Source organism: Platalea leucorodia, assembly GCF_965183815.1.
Source record: "Platalea leucorodia genome assembly, chromosome: 1".
In the NCBI taxonomy this organism is placed as follows: Eukaryota; Metazoa; Chordata; class Aves; order Pelecaniformes; family Threskiornithidae; genus Platalea; species Platalea leucorodia.
The window spans coordinates 100,093,190-100,114,772 of record NC_138823.1 but is presented as its reverse complement, the minus strand read 5'-3'; the positions used below and the strand labels follow the sequence as shown (position 1 = coordinate 100,114,772).

Here is a 21,583-nt window from a genome sequence, read left to right as displayed (position 1 = left end):
AGCACAGAAAAAACAGACTAGGTGAAACGGTAGGAGAAAAGCCTGGATAAGAGTAAGTGTTGGGGTCGCTAGAGCTTGGATGCCAGTTAGACACCCTATATTTTGAAGCACCTTGGATTAGAGTCCCCGGCACCTCAGCTGTCCCTGCCACGCTGGCTCGGCACCGCTGCTGAGCACCCACACCTAAACAGCCCACATGCAGAACGGGCACTTCTGTCTACAACAGCGTGAACGGCTCTGCCACCTGTCTGGAGAGAACAGGCAGAAAGAAAAATCATAAGGATAAAAGTCTGTGTGAGGGACCTGACATCAGTGAAGTTACTGACCTACTTCAGTCAAAAAAAAAAAAAGAAAAAGATTATTTATGGGATATCACGCATCTTCATAAATAGAATTAGTAAGATGGTCACATTTACCAGCTGAACTTTAATGAGGATACCTTTAGCTAACTAGTGAGCATCTTTTCCTCCAACAGCTGCATGTGATACAGACTGAAACTCCAGATTAGAGAAAATAAACATTACTGTAGGAAACATTATACCGTTGCTGGGAGAGAGGAGGAGAAAGTTTTCCTACAGCCACCCCAAGCCTCCGCCCTGCCTACCAGAGCCCTCCTGCGGCTGAGCACCCCAGACCACATCCCAGGGAGATGTGGGGTAACGTGAAGACAACTCGGAGACAGGAGAGATCGGTGTAAAACCCGGCCAACCCACCACTCCCAGTAGCACTGGGTGCTGGTTTCTGGGCCACCACAGCTATATCAGCGCCAGCTGCACTTCCTCACCCAGCTGAGAGGGACTCGGGTCTGGCTGCAGCCCGGAGCATCCCTGTTATCACTTTTAAACCACTGCCCCTGAGCAGCCACAGACCGCTGCCTCCCTGGCTCTACCAAAACTTGTGGGTGATGCAGGCTGAAGACCCCAGGGCCTCTCACATTTTAGTTGTTTGTATTCATAGCCTGAGCAAAGCTAGAAGTTTCCTTTCCGTTCTGATTATGTTTTAGAAGTGATGCTATCCCACTGTAGTGACACTGGCACTATAACAGTACATACTTCAGCACACTTTGGTAGCAAACACACTGCGAGGCTTCTCCAGCTGAAACACCATCAGGAACAACATCCCTTCCAGGCAACAGCTAAACATGCCGAGTATTAGGTCAGCAAAACTGAAAGCAATATACCAAAAAACAGATGAATTCCCCTCTCCCTGCAGTGCTGAGAGCAGAGTGAGAGAGTTTAGGTGAACGTCAGCTCCCGCAAGGGAGCAGATATCAATACAAGTCTTTCCTTGATCTTTCCCATTGCGCATCTCACTGCCCCCTCTGCCTCAGGCTCCCAGGGAGACAAAACCTCCAAATGGGAATGGATACAGTTAGACCCTCATCTCAGACCCGACCAGGCAATGGGGTGCTCAGACCCTCATCTCAGACCCGACCAGGCAATGGGGTGCTCAGACCCTCATCTCAGACCCGACCAGGCAATGGGGTGCTCAGACCCTCATCTCAGACCCGACCAGGCAATGGGGTGCTCAGACCCTCATCTCAGACCCGACCAGGCAATGGGGTGCTCAGACCCTCATCTCAGACCCGACCAGGCAATGGGGTGCTCAGACACACTCACATAGGGAAACCCAAGGGTTCCCAAAGCAGCCTCCCCACTGGCCACGGGGTTGAGGATGAGCAGCTGCTGGAGGCAGCAGGAGTCTCTTACCTCTCACGACAGGCAGCAGCACTGACTGCCACAGGCCCATGCACTCACCTGGGCTTAAATTCAGTTTGTTCGGCAAGACCCAGGAAAACTCAATTACTCACTAATTGGCCAGTTCTCGAGGCTTTCTCAAAGTCTGACATTTTGACACTGGTATGGATCTCAAGAAGGCAAGACAGCCAAATTACCAACTGTGCCTGCTAATGGATTGTGCTAGTAAGCATCAGGAAAGATTTTTCATTTCTTTACTACATGGTACTACTAAAGAAAAGGACCAGGGGTGTCTCTTGCTGGGAGGCCTTACTCTGACCCTTCTGGGGAAACTTCCTGCAGCCTCAGTTTGAGAAGTCAGAGATCCTGCAATTTTGCCTTTTTGGATAACACATGGGCACATCTGCGGGCAGGTGTGGACACTGGGCTGTTGCTCACAAGCTCCGCCACCAAGCAGCTATTCCAGCATCCTCGCCGAATTTTAAAGTGCACCTATTACTAGGTGCACCACTTGCTAGCCCTGCTAAAGCTCAGATTAGGGAAAGGAATGACAAAAAATGATTTTGTTGTTGTTGTTGTTGTTGTTGAATACCACAGTACAGATTTGCAGCCTTGAGGTTGCCCATCGGACACCTGTGAGGCTCAGTGCAGCAGTGGCCGGAGACATCGCTCTCTGCGTAGGTGTTAACAAGCTGGGTTCTGGGCTGAGAAGGTCGGCCTGAGCGGTCCCATGCCAGAAGTAACCCATGGCACCAAATGGAAAGTGTTTGCTCTGAAAAGTATGATTTTGTATGTGGTTTGGGGATTTTTTTGGTTTGTTTTTTTAAAATTCTGGGATATCCCTGGAAAGCTCTGTAGAAACACAAGGCTTTTTGGTATAATTTTCAGTGAGTTCTGGTTTCCAAAAACTAAAGTGTGTTGAGACTGGAAGGGCTGTAGAGCTTGAAAGAGAAAGGAGCCGCCCCGCAGGCACCGGGCTCAAAGGCTACTGGAAAATGTACTTGCAAGGGCAATCCTTCTCCGAGGCCATCGATGCCTATGAGGAGGAAACATCCCCAGGAGGAGTCACGGGCCCCACGGAGAAGCGTGACAGAACGATTATAGGGTGGGCAACATCACCCACAGGGTCACCCCAGAGCAAAAATGTCAACCCACTTGCTGGGAGACCAAAGGAGGTGTTTTACGAGGGTGGCGCAGGTGATGGTTGTCAAACTGGATGGATGGATCAGGCTGAGGGTAGCGTTTAAGGCAGCACTCGCCCCCATCCAGAAGAGGGTGTGGGCATGGGTGGGCGGGTGGCTGTTACACACACAGAGGTTAAGAAGGTAAACAACATCTTTCGTAACCCCCAAAAACATGAGGAGTTTAAAATCCAGGGATTTGGTTACAAATAACCCTGAAATAAAAGGCTATTGAAGAAAGCTAATCTTCATGGCAAGTGCAGGAACTGGGGGAAAAATCGTACATTGAAGCTGGGATCAGATCAATTTGAAGCCATTGACTTTTTTTTTCTTTTTTTCCCCCCCCAAAACTGGTCAGAAGATGTTTGGGTTGGCAGGAGTAGTGGCGAGTGCCAGTTCTCCACACACATTAAGGAAGTGAACTGAATGTGGTAATTAATTCCCATTTCTGCTGAAGAACAAGTGTACATGAAAGAAGACGTGACCGTACAGGAGTCGCAGGGCCTCTGGACTTTCCGCTCTGCTGAAAGTTGCTCAGACTCAGCTGATCTGGAATTTTACAAATTGGAGAGAAATTTAGAAATGTCAAATTTTTCTTGGAAAAGATTGGTTGGGAGTTTTTTTTCCAAGTTGCCAGGTGAGGAGCCAGCAGTTCACTCGTCTACCAGGTGGGGAGCCGGGCAGTTTGCCCACCACCGGCAGCTGGTAGGCTGGCAGGGCACCAGGCACGTTGGCTGCCAGCAGCTGGTGTCCATCACGAGTTGGACAGAATTGACACATTCCCACCACAAAGCTGCTTCCTCGGTAATCGGCAAGATCCTCTGAAGGAAAAGCGCCGTGCTGGAAACACTCGGTCTGCTGCAATACGTCACCTATGTTACCGTGTGGACAGATGTGTTAGCGCTGCTTTGTTGCACATTCACCGAACAAGACCAGAGCCTTGGCTGCAAAAAAAGTAAATAAATAAAGTGACTGTGTTTAAGTGGAATAACATCAGCACTGAATTTACTCTGAGCAAACTGGCGGGGAAAAAGAAACGTACAGGCGTGACCGAAATTTTGAGCTGTAGTTGACGGCAATGACGTTGTGGCAAAGGCAATGCTAAGGTGAAAACGGCCTTCTAGCCGTTCTCCTCAACCCTCAAAACGTGTCCTCAGAGGCACAACTCTTGAGACATTTCTGATAATCTATTGAGGTGAAAAGCCCCACAGACGGCACGCTGGGTTTTCAAGGATGTGTCACCCAGGTGGAAAACCCTACCTTCGGATGCTGAGTACTTGTAGCTAAGCTGGAAATATTTAATAATAAACATCACCTTAACATGTGATGCTCAAAAACACAGCTGTGACTGTGTCTCGTAAGCACTGCAGGATGTGGGTGTGTGAAAAAACTAAGGAGCACGTATATCTGAAATCACATGGCAAGGTGTAGTGTCTTATCATGTCCTTTAGAAACGCAGCGCAGGAGGCCTAATTCTGCTGCAAGGACAGGCAGGGTTGAGGGAGCAAGGGAGGAGAAAAGGGGCTCTGAAGCAACAGACTCTTCTTCATGCAGCCTCCAGCGCATCCCTCACCCACAGCCTGGGGTAGCTCCCGCTCCTCCGGGTTGCTCGTGGTACACCCCAGGTCATGGTCTCCACCAGACTTTGCGAGGGGACAGATGGTAACTCTCCACCCCGCCTACAGAGAGCAAACACCACCACTGCTGCGGCACCTGCACGCCACTGCAGCAGCGCACAGGAGCTAACCCAGAGCCTGCCCCACTCTCTTCAGACAGATTTTCAGTAAGAGTCAAGATTCTGATCTCATCTTTTCTATCCTCTTTTATCCTCAAAATTCCCATTAAGCACCCCACATGTGTTAGAATTCTTCCCATAAATTTTCTATGTTCGTCTTTTTAAAGGCAGTTAAGAATTACAACAAAATGAGACAATGGCTTTACACTAATTTTTTAATGTTGCACATACTGCATTTCATAACATTAAAAGAACAAAAAACCCAAAGTAAACCTTAAAGACAGAAAATAAATATATTTTTTATGAATATATGCAGAGAGAGTGCAAAAAATTGCATCTGTAAAACGTTTAAATGCTGAATCATACAACAAAAAATTTACAAAAGCACTTATTTCTTTATACGTGTCAGCTTTCCTCTTATAAACACAAAAATATTTTAACAAATCTTACAAAGATCAAACTCTTTTGCCCTTCACCAGGAGAGAAGTGGTGAAGAAAGTGTATTACCTGGAGGAAAAGAAAAAAAAACAGATAAACAAAATGTTAGCCTAAACACGTACCAGGGAAACAACATCTAGACGCTGAGGAGGAATTTACCCGGGGGCTGCAGTGCAGGAGACAAGCCCCCTGAAGAAGGGCTGTCCCTGTGGAAAGGAACACGATTCCTCTTGCTGAGACCAAACTGCTCCTTGCCGTGCCACCCGCTCCACACAGCAATGAAGCGCCCTCTCCCCTGCTCCTCTCAAGCCAAGGCTTTATTTCAAACAAACGCATCCGAAAGCAGCATCAGTCCAGCTGGGAGACCTTAAACTGAGAAGAGCTGGGAGCGCTGTGAATAGCCTGGCGAAACCCAGTGCCTCCATCTGCAACATGCAGAGCTGAGTACGTGCCCCAGGCCAGGCAGGACAGGGGTCCACGACTGCTGCTGGTCCACACCAGTGCTCAGAAACGCACCCCGCTGCCAGACTCGGGCACTTCGAATCGCACTTGTATTTACAATACACACTTTTTTCAGAAATAAGCTATGCTGGGGCAGTTAAGAGAATTCTTACAAGGTGTCCCTTGGCACCGGTGATGCCACCATCAGCGTGGTACGTAACAGTTCTGCTTTTCTTCGTTCACAAGACTTGCTCATTAGGCAAAGCGAATGCTTAGACCAGCCGAGCTCCAAACAACTCATCTGAACTGAGGTTTCTTTGAAACTGAAACAGGCCAGTAGCAGAGACTGGAAAACGAAAGGAACAGAGATTTGCTGTGCAGCATTTGGGGAGTTTTGGGGGTGGGCAGGCAGCTATGGAAAGGGCCAGCTTGAGATAGGGCCCCTGATGAAACCCTGGGATATGCTCGCGCAGGGCGAGATGGCCCAGCGCCACGGCTGCGGTGCAGCACCGGCCCGGCGCTACATGTGGCGGCACTCATGAAGCCGCCTGGATGAGTCCCTTGTGCACTGCATCCACCGCATGGGCCCCAGCAAGCCGTAAAGCTCAGGCACCTTCCTGAAATTCAAGCAACTCACTGCACACGTGCTGCAGCATTGCACATTCAACCTGTCTGGGATCTCCCGGCATGTGGCCACCAGAAGCTGCTGCTTCTGTTTGGACATCCAGAAGGCACAAGCAAATGACTGAAGTCCTTAATTTTCAGCCAAGAAAAGAGAAAGCCTCTTGGGCAGAAGGGGAAAGAATGAGATCGTGCCCTCTCAAAAGCTGGTGGACCTTGTCAACCAGTATCATCTTGCATAGCCCAAATTGTGATGGTCAATAAAATTCATTGCTAGGAAACTACCTTTCCTAACAACAGAAATTTGCTTGATTCAAAGAACTAACTTGAGGGATCATAACAAAACCTCTGATATAACTAAAAAATAGCAGTAAACATTTACTGTGGACTGCACCAAATCACAGGAATTTACCTTGCCAGGAACAGCACGGCCTTCTCAATAGGAAGCAGAAGAGGAAAGGCTTCCAGTATGAATTCAAGGAAAATAAATCTATCATATGATAAAAGGCAATTGTACGTCAAAATTAATATTTTACAATTACTAATTATAAATTATATATGAATTGTATAAATTATAATTATAAATTATAAAAACACATTGTTTCTGAGTAACTTGAGTGCAGTGACACAAAACAGACCTTTGGGCTTCCTGTTCAGCAAAACCATTCAGCTCTCACTTCCCTACTTTACTAACTAGAGGACAAATAAAAATTAGATTGAAGTCTTCCAGAGTCTTAGCAGTTAAGTTCACCTTCCAGCAGACCACAGAAGAATCAACTCTCGCTGTTCCAGGAGAGGTAAATTTTCACATCTTAATTGCCAGCCACATAAATTAGGGTCTGATCCTACACACTCACGTGTGAGAGATGTCTTACAACTGTTTTATAACTAGCACGCTCTGTTCAACTGTTTTAGTGTATTTTTTAAATTATCTTACTGTGTAAGTATACCCTAGAAAGCCTCCAGGGGGTTTGAATCCCCAAAATACGAAGCCATACAAGAGCAGTTTTTTGATTTATATAATAAAAATATGTGTATAGGATGCACATTTTTTTTTTCCCAGCCCATTTCCAAAAAAGTCTGCTCAACAATAGAAGCATCTCTCCTGTGAAGCTCAAAAGCTGTAGGGCTCCTTTGCCTATGAGCTCTAACACAGCAGTCCTTACTTAGGTCTTCCAAGGCAACTTCTTAAGTCTGAATGACTTTTTCTAAACAAGCCAAGTCTGGAATTTCTACCTTCGGTCATTTATCTCAGCATCAAATTTCTTATTACAACCTGGGAGAAAATTATTGGAAGCTTTTTATGCTCACACAAAGAAATCTACTAATTTAGCTCTAAGAATCTTTGGCCTGAGATAGAGGATGAAAAATAGGATCATAAAAGGAATTTGTTTGAGAAAGATGAGAGTGACTGGGAGAAGGAGATTACAGTGCAAAACAGATTTCATTTTTAAAGCGGCAGGCACTACAGCACAACCACCCACTGCGGTACCAGAGAAGAGAGCAGCCAAAAGTTGATTTCGTTGTCCCATTGTGGAAATGCAGTTGATTTCTGTCCACTTGTATATCTTCAAGCAAATATGAAGGTAATATCCAGTTTCTCTCAGTTCATTCAAGTAAAAATTATGTACATTTTAAACTTATCTTTGGACTTTATGCTATGTTACTGGACAGACAACAGTATGGAGCATTTAGCATCATTAAAGCACTGTAGAAACATTAATTACTGATACCCCTCATGCCCTTCTTTGGGGTAAGTAACCCCATGCACCATTAATAAATCATCAATTACTGAACAGCAGCACTGACCATCTCCCATAGTTCTAGAATAAATACCGCAGGGAAGTACTTATGCTAGAGCATGACAAATATTTTCTGTTTATTAACAGGTGGCTGTGGGAGCAGGTATCATCACCCTCATTTTAACACAAGGACATGAGATGCTGAGTGGGATCCTCAGCTGTATTTGACACAGCTCCAGTGACTGCCATGAAATTACAAAGTGATATGTGGTCATGGAGATGTGTGGACAGTTGCAGTAAAAATCCAGATTTCTAGCACTGGTCTCTAATTTTAGGATCTAATCTTTAAACATCTAGAGCCCAGTCTTCAGAAGGACTGAATGCCCCTGGTTCAGAGGGAACAGAGTAGTTGCCACTTTTGTTCTCCAAGGGAGACGTCTGTGCACACTATCAATGTAAGGTTACCAGCCTAAAAACCCCAAGGTCTCTCTCAGTGGTTAAAGGCCCCAGGGCAAATTGGTGATGGAGCCAGGGTGGGTGGTGTGCCGTAGATCCCAGCTCCTGCGCAGTACCCTGCCCTGCCACAGCCCTGAGCTCTCCCCCGGCTGCTACCCGCACACCAGCCACCTGCCACAGGGGAAAGAAGAGAGATGGTAAGAGCAGTGATGCCTGGTACTAACATGCACCACATCAGATGGATGGAGTTCAAGAGGGTGGATTTACAGATACATTGATTTAGAAGAGTCACAAGTAGTCAGAGTCTTGTTTTTGTTTCTTTCTCCCTAATTTCTGTTAGTATTATTTGTCATGCTTTCAATAAATGTCTTAAAAAGTGACTTTAATATTTTTTTACAAAGTTAAAAAAAAAAAAAACAAACCCCAAACCCAACACTTTAAAAAGGTTCTTGCTAAAATGGCTCTCTGGAAGCTCTGTGAGCATGACCAGTTGGTGCAAAATAGCTGCCTTCTGGAAAACAAGGCAACAGGGCCCTACTGCTCCCAGCACTTCAGCACAGGTACAGCTCTACTCGGCAAAGTAAGTGCATCTTCATGTGCTGGCCAGGTCAGGGTCTACTTAATGCATGCGCTCAAGTATCCCCATGCAATGAGAAGACAGGATACATGATGCACTGGACACAGCCTTTTAAAGACAATCATCTTTGTAAGACTTCTATTTTAAGCTCTAAAGCATTTCTAGAGCTTCTTTCTCGGTCTGTTTGTTGCATCTACATGGCCAAAGGAAGGTATGCCTGTAGCTCATGCTCTCCTTATCCAGCATTTATGCAAAGACCCCCAGCTAAAGCCTGAGCCCCTGCTACCGATCTGCATACAGGCTCCTTGGATGCCTGGACTGGCATTCTGACTGTCAAGTTGTGCTAACACCTGCATACTGAATTTCTACCACTTTTGGTACCCCCACCAGGCACCTAAACTGGCACTGGCAATAAAATATGCACATGAAAAAGGCACACCTTCCTTCTGCTCTGTAAGTATTAGCCTCTGAAAGAAGTTACCCCACACTCAAACTGAGGAGTTAAAAATAAACTGAATAGTGTTGTTTTCCCAGACTTTACAGCTATGCACGTGCTTTTATAAAATATTATCCTTCAAACCATTTAAACAAATTCCCACTCTATGCAGAGATCTGCATTAACTTTACACAACTTTTAAAGAACCGAAAAAGGTCAAATTCGTATTACAATACAAATGGTGATCTTGCGTCCATTAGTGTATTCTGGGCAAGACAACTGCCTTCAGCTGCATTTCTTTAACAGAGGAAAGAACTTGGCAGTTTCATTAACACAGCAGTATTAATGAAAAAAACATGAGACACCTTCATTCCATTAAGCATTTTAGCAAAAACGGGCCAAGGGAAAGAGGGAGAGGACAAGGAAAGAAACCAGACTAGCAGAGGGTGCACTGGACATAGGTTAAGACCACAAAACATGAAAAACCTACAAATTTTAACATGCAAAGGATATTGGTACATTGCAACGCTGGTTATGGTTAAAAAGACTGTACAGCTCCTATGTCTTTGTCCTTGAGGCTTTGTTAAATAAGACTCTCAACTGCAAATTCATAAATAAAATGGAAATGACAGTAGTGCCATAAAAACATAGGTAGAAAAATAGTGGAAAGCCAAGAGCTGGACACTTTAATCTGTCACAAGTACCCCCAAGCACTACCATTACCGCTCTTAAAGAAAACACATATAGAAAACATTCTCTATTTATTACAAACGGCAGTTCCCTGCATTGCACTCTATTTAGAACGTACTGACTACCTTTCTGCTTCCCTTCAAAGCTGTGGATGGAGAATAAATACAGCTTTTCACATTGGCGAGCACTGCCTGCCCTCCAGTCACAGCTGGTAGCAAAGTCAGACAGTATTTATAAAAGAGATCAATTAAAAAGTAACACAGACAATATCATTTAAGGCTTTTGTCCCTGCTAGTCTGCTCAACAGACTACACCTTCTTAAAGTAAGAACATCTACCGCTTCTGTTACGGTTTCCAGAGAGCAAAGTTAAACAAAAAGGTCACAATTACGGCTGCCAAGAAGGCCAAGTTCCTGAGGCTCGGCCAAACGCAACAGCAAAGACGCTCTTGGCAGCACTCTTCGGGTGCCTCGCACTGCGTGCACGGAGGGCAGACCGGCGGAGGGTGAGCCCAACACAGCACTCAGGCTGAGCATCTCATTTAAACCTTGCAGCCCTTACCGAAAGGGGTTTGGAATTACAACGGATTATGTAGTGCAAACTCGTATCGATTCCCACAGATATAAAATGCACAGACAGAGTCCAGAACAAAAGCCGCCACCGGCCAGGGTTGTGAGGAGCACCAGCCTTAAGGAAATAAACTCCAGGGAGCAGAGTCTGATCTCAGCTACTCCTGAGTGAGCCTGGAGTAACTCCAGCTCTTCAGTGAGGTTTCAGTGAACTAATACGGGTGTAACTGATACCAGGGTCTGAATCAGTTCGGTGGTGAGGCACCAAATCAAAATGAAGGGTTCATTAAATGACAGCCTTTCAGATTTAGAGTAACTAAAAATTATCGGTAACAGAGTTTGTTAACCTTGAGCAGGACAGAAGAAATACCCACCAATGGATGGAGATTACATTTACACAGCATTTCTCAAGTAGTCACTTCAGCAGGTCCGTAAGATTTTAAAGGAGGGTTTGGCTCAGCCTGGTCTGAGTAACTTTTTAACAGGGTTCTTGCTGCCACCCCATGTAAACTGTTGAAAAAATATACTGACTGCCTAGAAAATAAATTGTGCATAGGTACATCCACGCCTATGCGGCCACTCTATATACAACCAAGATCCCAAATACTGCACACAAAATAGGAACTGTATCATGGCCTTTATTAAAATATTAGCTTCATGGTGAGTTTGCTGCACCCCTGTTACTGACAAAAGGCATGCCCAATGGTAGGTAGGGAAATATGCTCACTACTAATATTTCAAGGTAGAGCTGTTATTTTTTCAGATCAAACATGACATATTTCTCAGGGTAGTCCAGTCTCTCAAAAGAGAGCCCGATCTTGGTTAGAAATAGTTTTGTTGGTCTTACTTTTATAATTGAGATCAATAGTATAAATCAAATTTATTTCAATGCTGAAAGAAATGCCATGGCAGCCAGTTGACAGGAAACTGTCAAATATATTTTCTTAACAGTTTGTTACCTTTAACAGGACACAAGCTAGCAGGCAGAAGAACTTCATCAGGCTTTTCCCTCTCCCCCTTTTATAGAAGACCCAAAACTTTCTGAGAAATCTGAGTGTCACCGGGAACCAACAGAAAGCATGACAGTAACAACTGGGTCTGCAAAGGCAGAGTAACAGTGCAGAATCAGGTCATGTGCAGCTGACGGAAGATGGTAAAGTTCTAGCAGTCTCAAAAGGTGGCTCATATTTAAGCGTATGATCTACTGAATGGTGTCCTGTTTTCCTTTTAGAAAGCAAAAACCTATACCATATGTACTGCACAATTATCTAAACTTTTCCCACAGTGGGACTTGTTAGTGATAGAGTAGCCTGTAAAGAATAGGCACTTATCCCAAGAATTGGCAAAAAAGGGAGTATTATTTGGTAGGTATGGCACCAAAATACAACCATTGTGCTTTCTCACATATATATGCTGTACAGATGGAGGCTCAGACACAGAGTTTTACGTTGTTGGCGGGCTGTGTTTTTTCTTTTTGCTTCGGCAAGATTTGCAAATGCAGCAGATGATGCATGGAGATGCCACGAGCAGCAAGGGAGAGGTCACCAATGCTATGATACCTAGTCCAACCAGGATCCCCACAACCTGAAAGACATGGTGGGGAAAAATATGCATTTAGACAAGTGGAAAATAAAATACACGTGTGCATGCATAAGCACAGCATAGGTCACAAAAAATACATGAAAACATGAAAATAATCATCTCGGTCCTTCACTAAAGGGTAAAATCTCTTTGCTTGATGCATGCGTGAGAGTTCTGCTCAGCTGACTAGGAACACACCTGCGTTCTGTTCCACATCACTGAAGCCCGTGAGTGGCCCAGCTTGTTTCTGCAAGGGCCTCTGTCGTAATGTCTTAAGAAGATATCGTTCTGAAAAACAAAAGGAGAAGCTGTAAGAGCAGGTTACAGTACTGCAGGGAGAGGTTCAGGACGGGACTGGAAATACAACTTTCCTGACACTGCTTTAAAATTACCAGCTGCTGGCAGACAAGTTCACCTGTCTTCCAAATAACTATCTAGAGAAACTTCTTGCAGTTTCAAAAAGTGTAGTGTGTTTGGAACCTGAGCTATTGTATAGCGTCTTTCCTCCCCCACTTTTAAAAAGCATAAGCTTATGCATTGCACCTATTGCACAAGTACCTAGTCTATAATTCGGTGATGATAAAGGGGCCTGTAAACAAGAGATATTTCTGAAAGCTAGCAATCCTGAGGTACTTCTACTTCCTCTTCTCCTGCTGTCCCTGCACTTTAGAGTAATTTTCTTCCTAGACATAACAGGAAAATTTAAAAAGTAGGAAATCCCTGTCTCCTTTCTCTTTTCCCAGTAATATTTATTAAACTATCCATTTTTAGTTCAGAAGGTGACTAATGCCCTGCATTACCCTCCTCTAGCCGGCTGCGCTGTAACCTGACGCTGCTTCCTCTTTCATTTTTCAGCCCTACTCTTCGGCTCTGCAGGTATTACCTTCACCTACACCTGGAGCTCCCATAACCCTGCATTTTGAAAAACTACATTTGAATCACACAATTACAGTTTCATTTTTCTTTCTCCTTTGAACTAATGAAAACTTAGTAAGGGCACGTCTGCAGAGTCCGTGAGAATCTGACAGTCTTCCAGTTCAGCATGGTGTTAAGCAATCGTTGTGTACTGTATGTACTCTGAGGCGAGCCGTAAGACTCATGTTGAAAACGCACGTTCACACACACAGAAATGGGACATAACGCTCAGCGAAACCTGTTTAGCATGCTGAGAAAAGAAAGGATGAAGCATGAGGAAGTCTCGTTGTTTGCTGGCTGTGGTGTACAAAAAAGAAGAGAAGAAAAACCATGCAGCATCTAACATTTTATTTCAAGTGCTGGTAAAGCCCTTTTCACACTCCCACAGTTGTAACTGCTGACTGTGCCAAAAAGGGACGCTGTCATATACACGAGCACATTACTTCCTGTACTCTTAATCCTGCTAGGAAGCTTGAAGTCCATACAAGTTGAGACTCGTTGGTATCACCTGAGAAACAACTAGCAACTTGCACTTCATAATCCATGTTCATAATCCAACATTTTTATCCTCAAGCCTACTAACCAATCATTCTCTTCAGGAAACACAGCACTAGAGATGTACTAGTAAAGGAGACCTGGTCTATACGAGCTCTTAACGCACCTGCACGTGAAACAACCCCCTTCACCCAGTACCATACCATTTTTTGGACAGGCTGACCCTTGCAGTTGGAGCAGGTGGAAGACACTTTACTTCTTGGCTCTCAGCCAAACTATTTTTACTGCACTGGAAGAGGGAATCGGAGAAAGGTAGTGCTGGAACGGACCTCTGGAAAGCAACCAGTCTGTCCCATTTCCCTCAAAGAACTAGCATGGGACCCACAGACATTGCTATAACCCTTTATAGAAAAAGAATAAATAAAAGCACTGGGTGAATGAGAAGAACGAAATGAAGTTAGAAGCTGAATTGAGCCAAGCCATCCACTAGGATATCAGCTGGTTGGTGGAGAGCTTGTACAGGGCCTCAGACTAACCCCAAGCCCATTACCCCTTATCTAGCTGGTTTTTTCTGAAGCACTTACATCCAAGTTCTGTAGACAGTACCAGCAAAACGTGTGCTTGCAGTTCTTGCACATCATCTGAGCACAGCCCTCGTTTCGCTCAATATAGATCCGACAAACTGGGCACTGCTTAATTGGTGCCTCTGTCTCCGTTCCAATAAGTGATCTAGAAGAGAAGGGAAATACTAAAGTGAAATGTGAATGTAATACTGTTGATATTCAGCTCCACCGCCTAATGTGTACTGTCCTTATTTTCCAGAGCATCTAATGTTGTTGTCTTAATGCACTCAACGTGCAAAGCCTATATGCAGTACAATACACTGAAGTATACTCACTGCTAGGTGTACAATTATTTTTATCATGTAAAAGTGAAACTCCATTCCCTTGGTCTTTTATGCTACGTAAAACCAACACTCACTATGCTCACAAACGTATCACCTATAGCACTAGAAATGAGCACTTTGTAAGACAGCTTGCACAATTCATTTAACATGGTAACTGGATTATGCAACTTATAGCACTGTCCCTGCCCGAGCACAATAGCCTTAAACTCCACTAAAACCAAAGATCAAACCTGAAGAAGAAAAATTATGGCAACAGCTCTTTGGCAACTCCTATTTGATGAAGTCTGTAGCAACCAAAATGCTTAGATTTTAAGTAAGCCTTTCATTTTTTGCAAAAAATGATAGAAAACTTTGAACACGTGACTGAAAACAAAGATGGACGGCCACAGACATTATATAATTTAAACATAAAAGTGTTTTCTTTTTGCAGATTAATGCCTTATGTAACCTTATCTGTCGGTCATTTACACCTATGCAAAATAAGCATAAATCAGATTTCTCACACCAAATGAGGCATTTTACACCCACTCTGCGTAAGAGTTAAGATTTGTATACGCAGAGATTTTATAAATATTAAGCAGGGGTGATTTCTTAATCACAGTATAAGCAAAGTTTGGATCCTGGAATATTAGTGACTGGATTTTTTTGTATGGGCACAAGTCATAATTCTAGCACGCAAACAAAGCCTTCAGGCAGACTGAAAGCCCTGGAGGGCTTCACCTTTCAGAAGCGTCAGTGGCAACCCAAACTTGATAAGTACACAAATAATATGAAGTATTAAAAAATAAAATGCATCATTTAAAATAATAATTAGACTGGAACTATATTTAGGAAAGACCAGGAGAGATGGACAGTCTCAGAGATGCACCTAAGGAGCTAGAAGGAAGTCATTCCACGCAACTGATGTGAGGCACAGAGCTAGCACCCCGTGCCAAAAAGACTCAAAAGACCACATGGCCTCTATGGGTTCCCCTCTTACCCCTGCTCAGTTGGTATTGGAGTAGTTTGGTTTTCCTGACACAGGCGCTGCGGGTGCCATGCCTCCTTGCAAGAGGAGCAGAACGTCAGGTGGCAAGCCGGGCACTCCACCGGCACCGGCGCTCCTGACTCGCTCAGTGCAATATGGCACACTGTTTGGCAGTCGGCTGCAGGGCACCACGTCCTCTGAGGGTCCAAGTGGACTTCTGAAATGTAACAGAGAGAGAAATAAAACCGTTTATACGGTCCCCTTCTCATTCCAGCAGCACGTGTCTAGGTACATAAGACCCAGTTCTGCATGCGGGTGGGGAAGGTGAAGCCCTCTTCGCCCATGTCCATGGGCGTTCAAGCCTGCTCCTCTTCTTTTGGCAGGTCTGCAGTTATGCTCTGCTAAGGCAGCTGCGCTAGCAGCATCGCAAGACTGGCGATACATGACATGGGACATATTCTTTGCCTTTATAGGGAGGTACAAGACAAACTTAACTGCTGCTTGCTGAGAAGCACGTGTCTTTTGTGATATTAGGCCATTCTATGTCTTTCATGTGTCCAAGCCATGCAGTATCTGTCATGTAAATAGCAGAATTAATATTCACTTTATTACATGATCTCTATTTGTAAGGTATCAGATTACCACAATAGTCAAGGCAAGATTTAGGCTGGAGACACTGAGTTACAGACATCACCACATGGCAGTGAATGATAAAAGCTGATTCTTCCTCTCACTCCCCAACCTTTATTCAATGAACTTGGGCTTGCAACAGAAACCCAGCTGAAACACGTTCACTGTTAGGGGTGCCCAATGTGTGCGCACTTTATACTGCTCAAGTCCATGGGGTGCAGCCAAACACTCTCACCCTGCAGAGCCTCCCTGGAAAAGGGTTGTCGTGCCTGCAGGAGCTACCTGCATCTCCTCCTTCCCTGGGAGCTCTCTGGTACCACCACTGAAAATAAATAGATGGAGGGGATGTCTCAGGACCAGGCAGAAATCCCTGACCATGAGGTGTCAAAAGCCATTCCAAAATTCTTCCGTACCTCCAGCAGATAAAATATTGTCCCACTTGAAACAAAAGGCTGCACAAGGACCCCAGACATATGTTCTCTGGAAAATTTTGCTGAAACAGTTCAAGGCACTTCCTCCCACGCACACCCCGCTGCCCGCACTGCTCCTCTGCAGGAGGTTGCTGGTAGCCCGCAGCGAAGGGGGCTGGTGGATGGCTATCTAGCAGATGCTCCAGTCAGCATGAAAAACAGCGGTATCAGTTCAGTGTCCAGATATCCAGAAACTAGAAACTGTACAACTAGAAATGTGTTCAAAGAAGTAAAACTCTCCCCCAAGCTCTCAAGCATTTAGATACATGTGCACAAACACCTGGGGAGAAGGACACTCCACAAACTTCATAACCTAATGTGGACTAGAAACTCATTTCTTTTCCAGTATGCCAAACCTCTCTGTTCACCTTGAAAAGTTCCAGTTTCTTTAAAGCCATCCCTCCCTCCCGTTTGTCCAGGACACTTACCGTGAGGAACCACCTAAGGATGACCATCCTCTCTTGCTGGCTGCAGGACACACAGGTATACAATGCTCTGACTACAGGTAATTTTTAAGTCTGTGTCAGAGTGCTCTGACAGATGTGGAGGATTTCTACATCCATGGCAAAGGCTGTCATCTATAATTTAGGCTGTGCCAGCAAAACACCTGTACCACCTACCTCCAGCCACTTCATGAATCTAGTTGCCTTCTTTCCTCTTATTCACATGCTTCCTTTGCTCCCCAAAACAAACAAACATTTTGCTTTCTACTGAATGAAAGCCAGAACAAAATAGTTTGCAGCTTCATTTGTGGGGAGAAGAGAAAGACATGGGTGGGCAGTACAAGCCATTTTACATTTTTATATACTGTTAAAAACAAGTGTCCTGACTGAGAAATCATTATTTCTGTAGCTTTCCGTGGTGTCTCTTAAAAGAAACTCTGAACTGGGTAAGACCATGGCCTAGTACGGGCTATTGCATTTGAGTCTTCACACTTCACAGTAGGTGCTGTATGCTTTCTGTTGATAAACAGCAGTTAAAATGAGTTAAAGTGCAGTTCCTGCAGATACCTGCACTCAACTTTGGAAACCTAAATTCTCCTATCCTGTTTTTGGATGAAAGACAGGATATCTGGTTTTGACATCACTGGGAGTCGGGTTGTAAATCTTACTGATTTTTACAAATTTGTTGCAGCAAGGTGTAATGCATGAGATGAAACTCCCATTTCCTCCATTTTACAAAGAACCTACAGATGGTGTTTTGCAATCCGTGCTGCCTCATACTGTTTGGTTTACCATGGAGTACAAGTGAAACCAGAAAAAAACAAGAAGGAGCGGCCAAAAAAAGGAAAGAGACCATCATACTGCTCTGACAAGCTGCTCCATCTTCTGATTAGGGCCATTTTTCTCCCGAGCCTTTCTCCTGCTTCCCCACAGCCAGTTCAGCTCTTGCTCCACTCTCAGGAGGAAAGCCTTCCCAAACAGTGCATGTGCCGGCAGTTTTCCCAAAATGTGCCAGCATGCAGGTGAGATGTGGGAGGCAGACAGAGGAAATGCAGCACCCTGAAGAAAAGAGAATTTCTGGCTCAGGAGAGGTACTCACCGAAAGGATGAGCCTATGCCTTTTGCAGAATATTAGGAACACCTCCTTTTAAAATGGACTACTTTTTGGTCAGGCATAAAACGGAGGTTCTCATCATCTACCACTCAGCCTATTGGGCAATTGTCACAGAAATAGAAATATAATGCATATGACCTAACCACATCCTATTCCTCTATTTCATTACTTCTGATGGCCACATCAACCCTATCCTAAACAGACATAGAGGAATTCCTTTTTTCTTCTATTCCACTGCACGGAAGCTCTGTGGCTAGGTCCTGACTGGAGGCAGAGGAGTTACAGAGATGTAAGAAAGCTTGGTTTTAAGCTTGAAAACATTTGCATTCTAAGAACACAACAACCACATGAGGATAGAATATTTTCAGTGAATTCCTTTTTAAACTACGCAAGTGTCTATAGATATGCAATTGTATGTCAATTACTTCTCACTATTTTTCACCCAATACTATTTGTCCATTTTTTTTTTAAGACAAGGAAATGGAGAGGAAACTATTTTATTAAAATAGCTAGCACAGATGGGGGATGGGGAAAATTACTTTCGGATGTATAAGTCCTTCAGGTCTTCAAAATTTTCCTCAAAATTCATTTTGTGATGGAAAATGTCTGAAAGGATGAGAAGCGTTTGGCTTTACCAATCACTTGGAGACTGGTAAACAAAGACTACAGACCAAGAGCAAGTCTTTTAATTTACTCAAGAAGCTGGTTATTTATTTCTAGCATTTCTAGTAAAGCGAAGGGGGTGCTGAAGCAAGAGCCCATATCTCAACAGAATAAAGCTGAGAGAAGAAGGGTCTAAATATAGGAACCTGAAGGGTTTGAATAAAGGGCTCTGTTGATCAGAGCAAAAGTCACGAAGGACACCTTAGTACCTGCCTATTTTAAGAATCAGAATTTGGCTTATTGCATTTGCAAACATGGAAAAGAAGATGGTACAGCAAGGTCTGGACAACTCAGTGCTCTCTATTCCCTTTACCACGCTGACTCCTTCTCCCCAGCAACAAAAAACCCTAGCGAGCCCAAGTTAGCTCTTCCCCAGCACCTGGTCTGAAGAAAAAAACTGAAAAATAAGAGGAAAACGGAGCTCAAAATATTTCACATATAAAGGTTTTCTTAATTTTTAAATGAACCCTGAAAGACTGATAAGAGAGCAATGCTACTATTATGCTGTATTTCAGTTCTTCAAAATGTTCTCTCTCATTAAGCAAAGCAAATGAATCCATGGCACCCAGGAGGCGTACCTGGCTCAGCTTCTGGCTGGTATCAGCCCTGCGCACCGGGCTGCAGCCTGACTGGAGCTCACGTGCTTTTAGGGAAAGGCTCATGGTTCAACACAAAGACTGATGAACTGCTTTTGCTGCTAGGTCAAGGAGCCACGGCTGAGTTTGGCTTAGGGTTGGTGTAAGAATGGATCGGGAGGCACACAGCGTTTGTGGTTGGCGAGGGCCCATGGGAGAGGGAAGAGTTAGGCAGTAGCAGCCTGGGCTTTGCGTAGTGCTAGGTTTGAAAAGGGCTGGGCTGTGCTATGGCTGACACAGGCACACGGCACACATCAGATCTCAGCTGCCAGGAGACCCTGGGCAGATTCCAGGTCAGAATTCAGCCCCAGCAGGTGCCATCAGGAAAGTTTATTGCTAGTTTCAGAAAAAGATCGTCAGACCAGTGTTGGCGTTGGTCGGGGCAGGCAGGCATTGCCAGGCTCGGGTCAGGTCTGAGAACAGAGCTTCAGGCCAGCAGAAGCTAGTAAGCCAGGTCCAGCTGATGAGTCCAAAAAGGTCAGCCTTGGGGGCAGTGCTAAACCCAGGATAGGCAAAAGGTCTTGGCCAGGGTTGGGATTAGTGTTGGTGTCTAGGTCAGGGCTTGAGTTAGCAGGAAACATTGTTCCCAGGCATCAGTAAGCTGGATTTATTGCTGGGGCCAACAGGCAAGGCAAAAAGGCTAGGGTTTAAGCCTGCCACTTGGATGCCAGTTTTACTTATCATAAAGGAGAAAGGACAGATCTTTGAAACATCATGAAGAGAGGTAGTGGTGGTGGAGGAAGATTTGTCAAGAAAGAAAAGGGAAGGAGGATTTAAAAAATAGACAAGTTTCAGGCTTCTGTGCGTGGGAAGCAGTGAAAAAAAACCCGAGACGTAACAGGGAGTTGGACAAAAGATCATGAGTTCAGCTTTGGCTAGTAATAGAGGAGGAGATACCAGGAAAACATTAGTTTCACAGTCTTCAGTTAAAAAAAAGGTTCTACATAAAACAGATTAATGTATTGCAAGAATGTCTCTCTCTCTTAACCCTTTAATATGGTGATTTAACAAGCTCTGATTTCCACTGCCTAGGGCTATAGACAAGCCACTGCTTGGCTTATGAACTGGAGGGAGTTCCTAAGGAATTAAGGGTAAGCGAGAAGAAGGAGTAAATAGGAGAAATAAAAAATGAAAGCAGGGTTTGGGATTTTTTTTCCTTTTTGGCGTGAGTGCCTGCAAATCATAGCTACAATCTGCATCTGCCCATGAACTCTGGGGCATACTTGGGTATACTCATTTTGCAGTTTTTACACTTTGTGGTCATTCACCGTGACTCGTGCCAGATGAGATTCTGTAAAAAAACATATATTTTTCTATCTGACCGTCTTTTCAAGTGCATTACTGTGCCTAACTTTTATGAACCTCTGCATTTTCATACACATTCCCAATCCATCTGCATCTAAGCATGCACGCAAAGCAAGAACACAAATACAGTCTTTCAAGGAAAGTTTAAAAACAGGCAGAGTCAGGGCATATCAGTCCCAGATGCACTACCCTGCAAGCTACCACGGAGTGAGTTCTTTGAAAAAGGCTGCAACTTCCAGCTGAGACTTTCAAGTTGGTGTCAGTCTTTAAAACCAGCGTAGGACCTCATCTTTCTGACTAGCAAGTTTCTTCTTCAGCCTTGGCAAGCAACCATCTCCTGAAGCAGAAGGCTGACCTCTGGCATAGGAAAGCTTGGCCCCAGTAAAACCTTCAGTTTCAAACTTCTTTACTAATAGGCCTTACTCAGTAATGAGGGGTCCACTTACCCCTCAGGAAAAAATAAAATATACTAGATTAACACCCATGAGGCTTCTACATAAGAAAAGCTCTCGTGCAGGGATGTTTGCAAAAATCCCCATCACGCTGCAGGGTCTGTCCCCGCCAGAAGTTCTGAAGATCCCTATGGATGTATGAAAGGATTGTGTGTGCCCTGCACCAGCCTCTAGTACCTTGTCTAGTTCTACCAGTACAACCACCACCTCAAGGGCCCAGGATGAGCATGCTGCAGGAAGAATGATGGACCCTCAGGCACACAATCTGAGAGTGCTGCCCACAAGCTTGAGTAAAAGCATGACATTTCAGTAAGATGCCACTCTGTTGATTCTCCTCCACTGAAATAATTTCAAATTTGTCTGTGGAGCACAGTCAGACCTAGTGATTGCTCTTAAACTATTTCAAAACAAAGACATCTTCTCT

At 44.5% G+C, this 21,583-nt stretch overlaps 1 protein-coding gene across 1 annotated transcript in view; it reads right to left on the bottom strand.

Moving 5' to 3' along the window:
- Positions 1-4,881: 4,881 nt before the first annotated feature.
- The window catches only part of RNF144B (ring finger protein 144B), a gene marked incomplete at its 5' end in the record, with an annotated part of 38,785 nt that continues 22,083 nt past the window's right edge, over positions 4,882-21,583 (bottom strand). The window contains 4 exons of the mRNA XM_082323395.1: positions 4,882-12,166; positions 12,362-12,451; positions 14,158-14,302; positions 15,460-15,664. Coding sequence (XP_082179521.1) covers positions 12,026-12,166; positions 12,362-12,451; positions 14,158-14,302; positions 15,460-15,664 — 581 coding nt within the window. The 3' untranslated portion in view covers positions 4,882-12,025. The remainder of the gene's footprint in view (positions 12,167-12,361; positions 12,452-14,157; positions 14,303-15,459; positions 15,665-21,583) is intronic.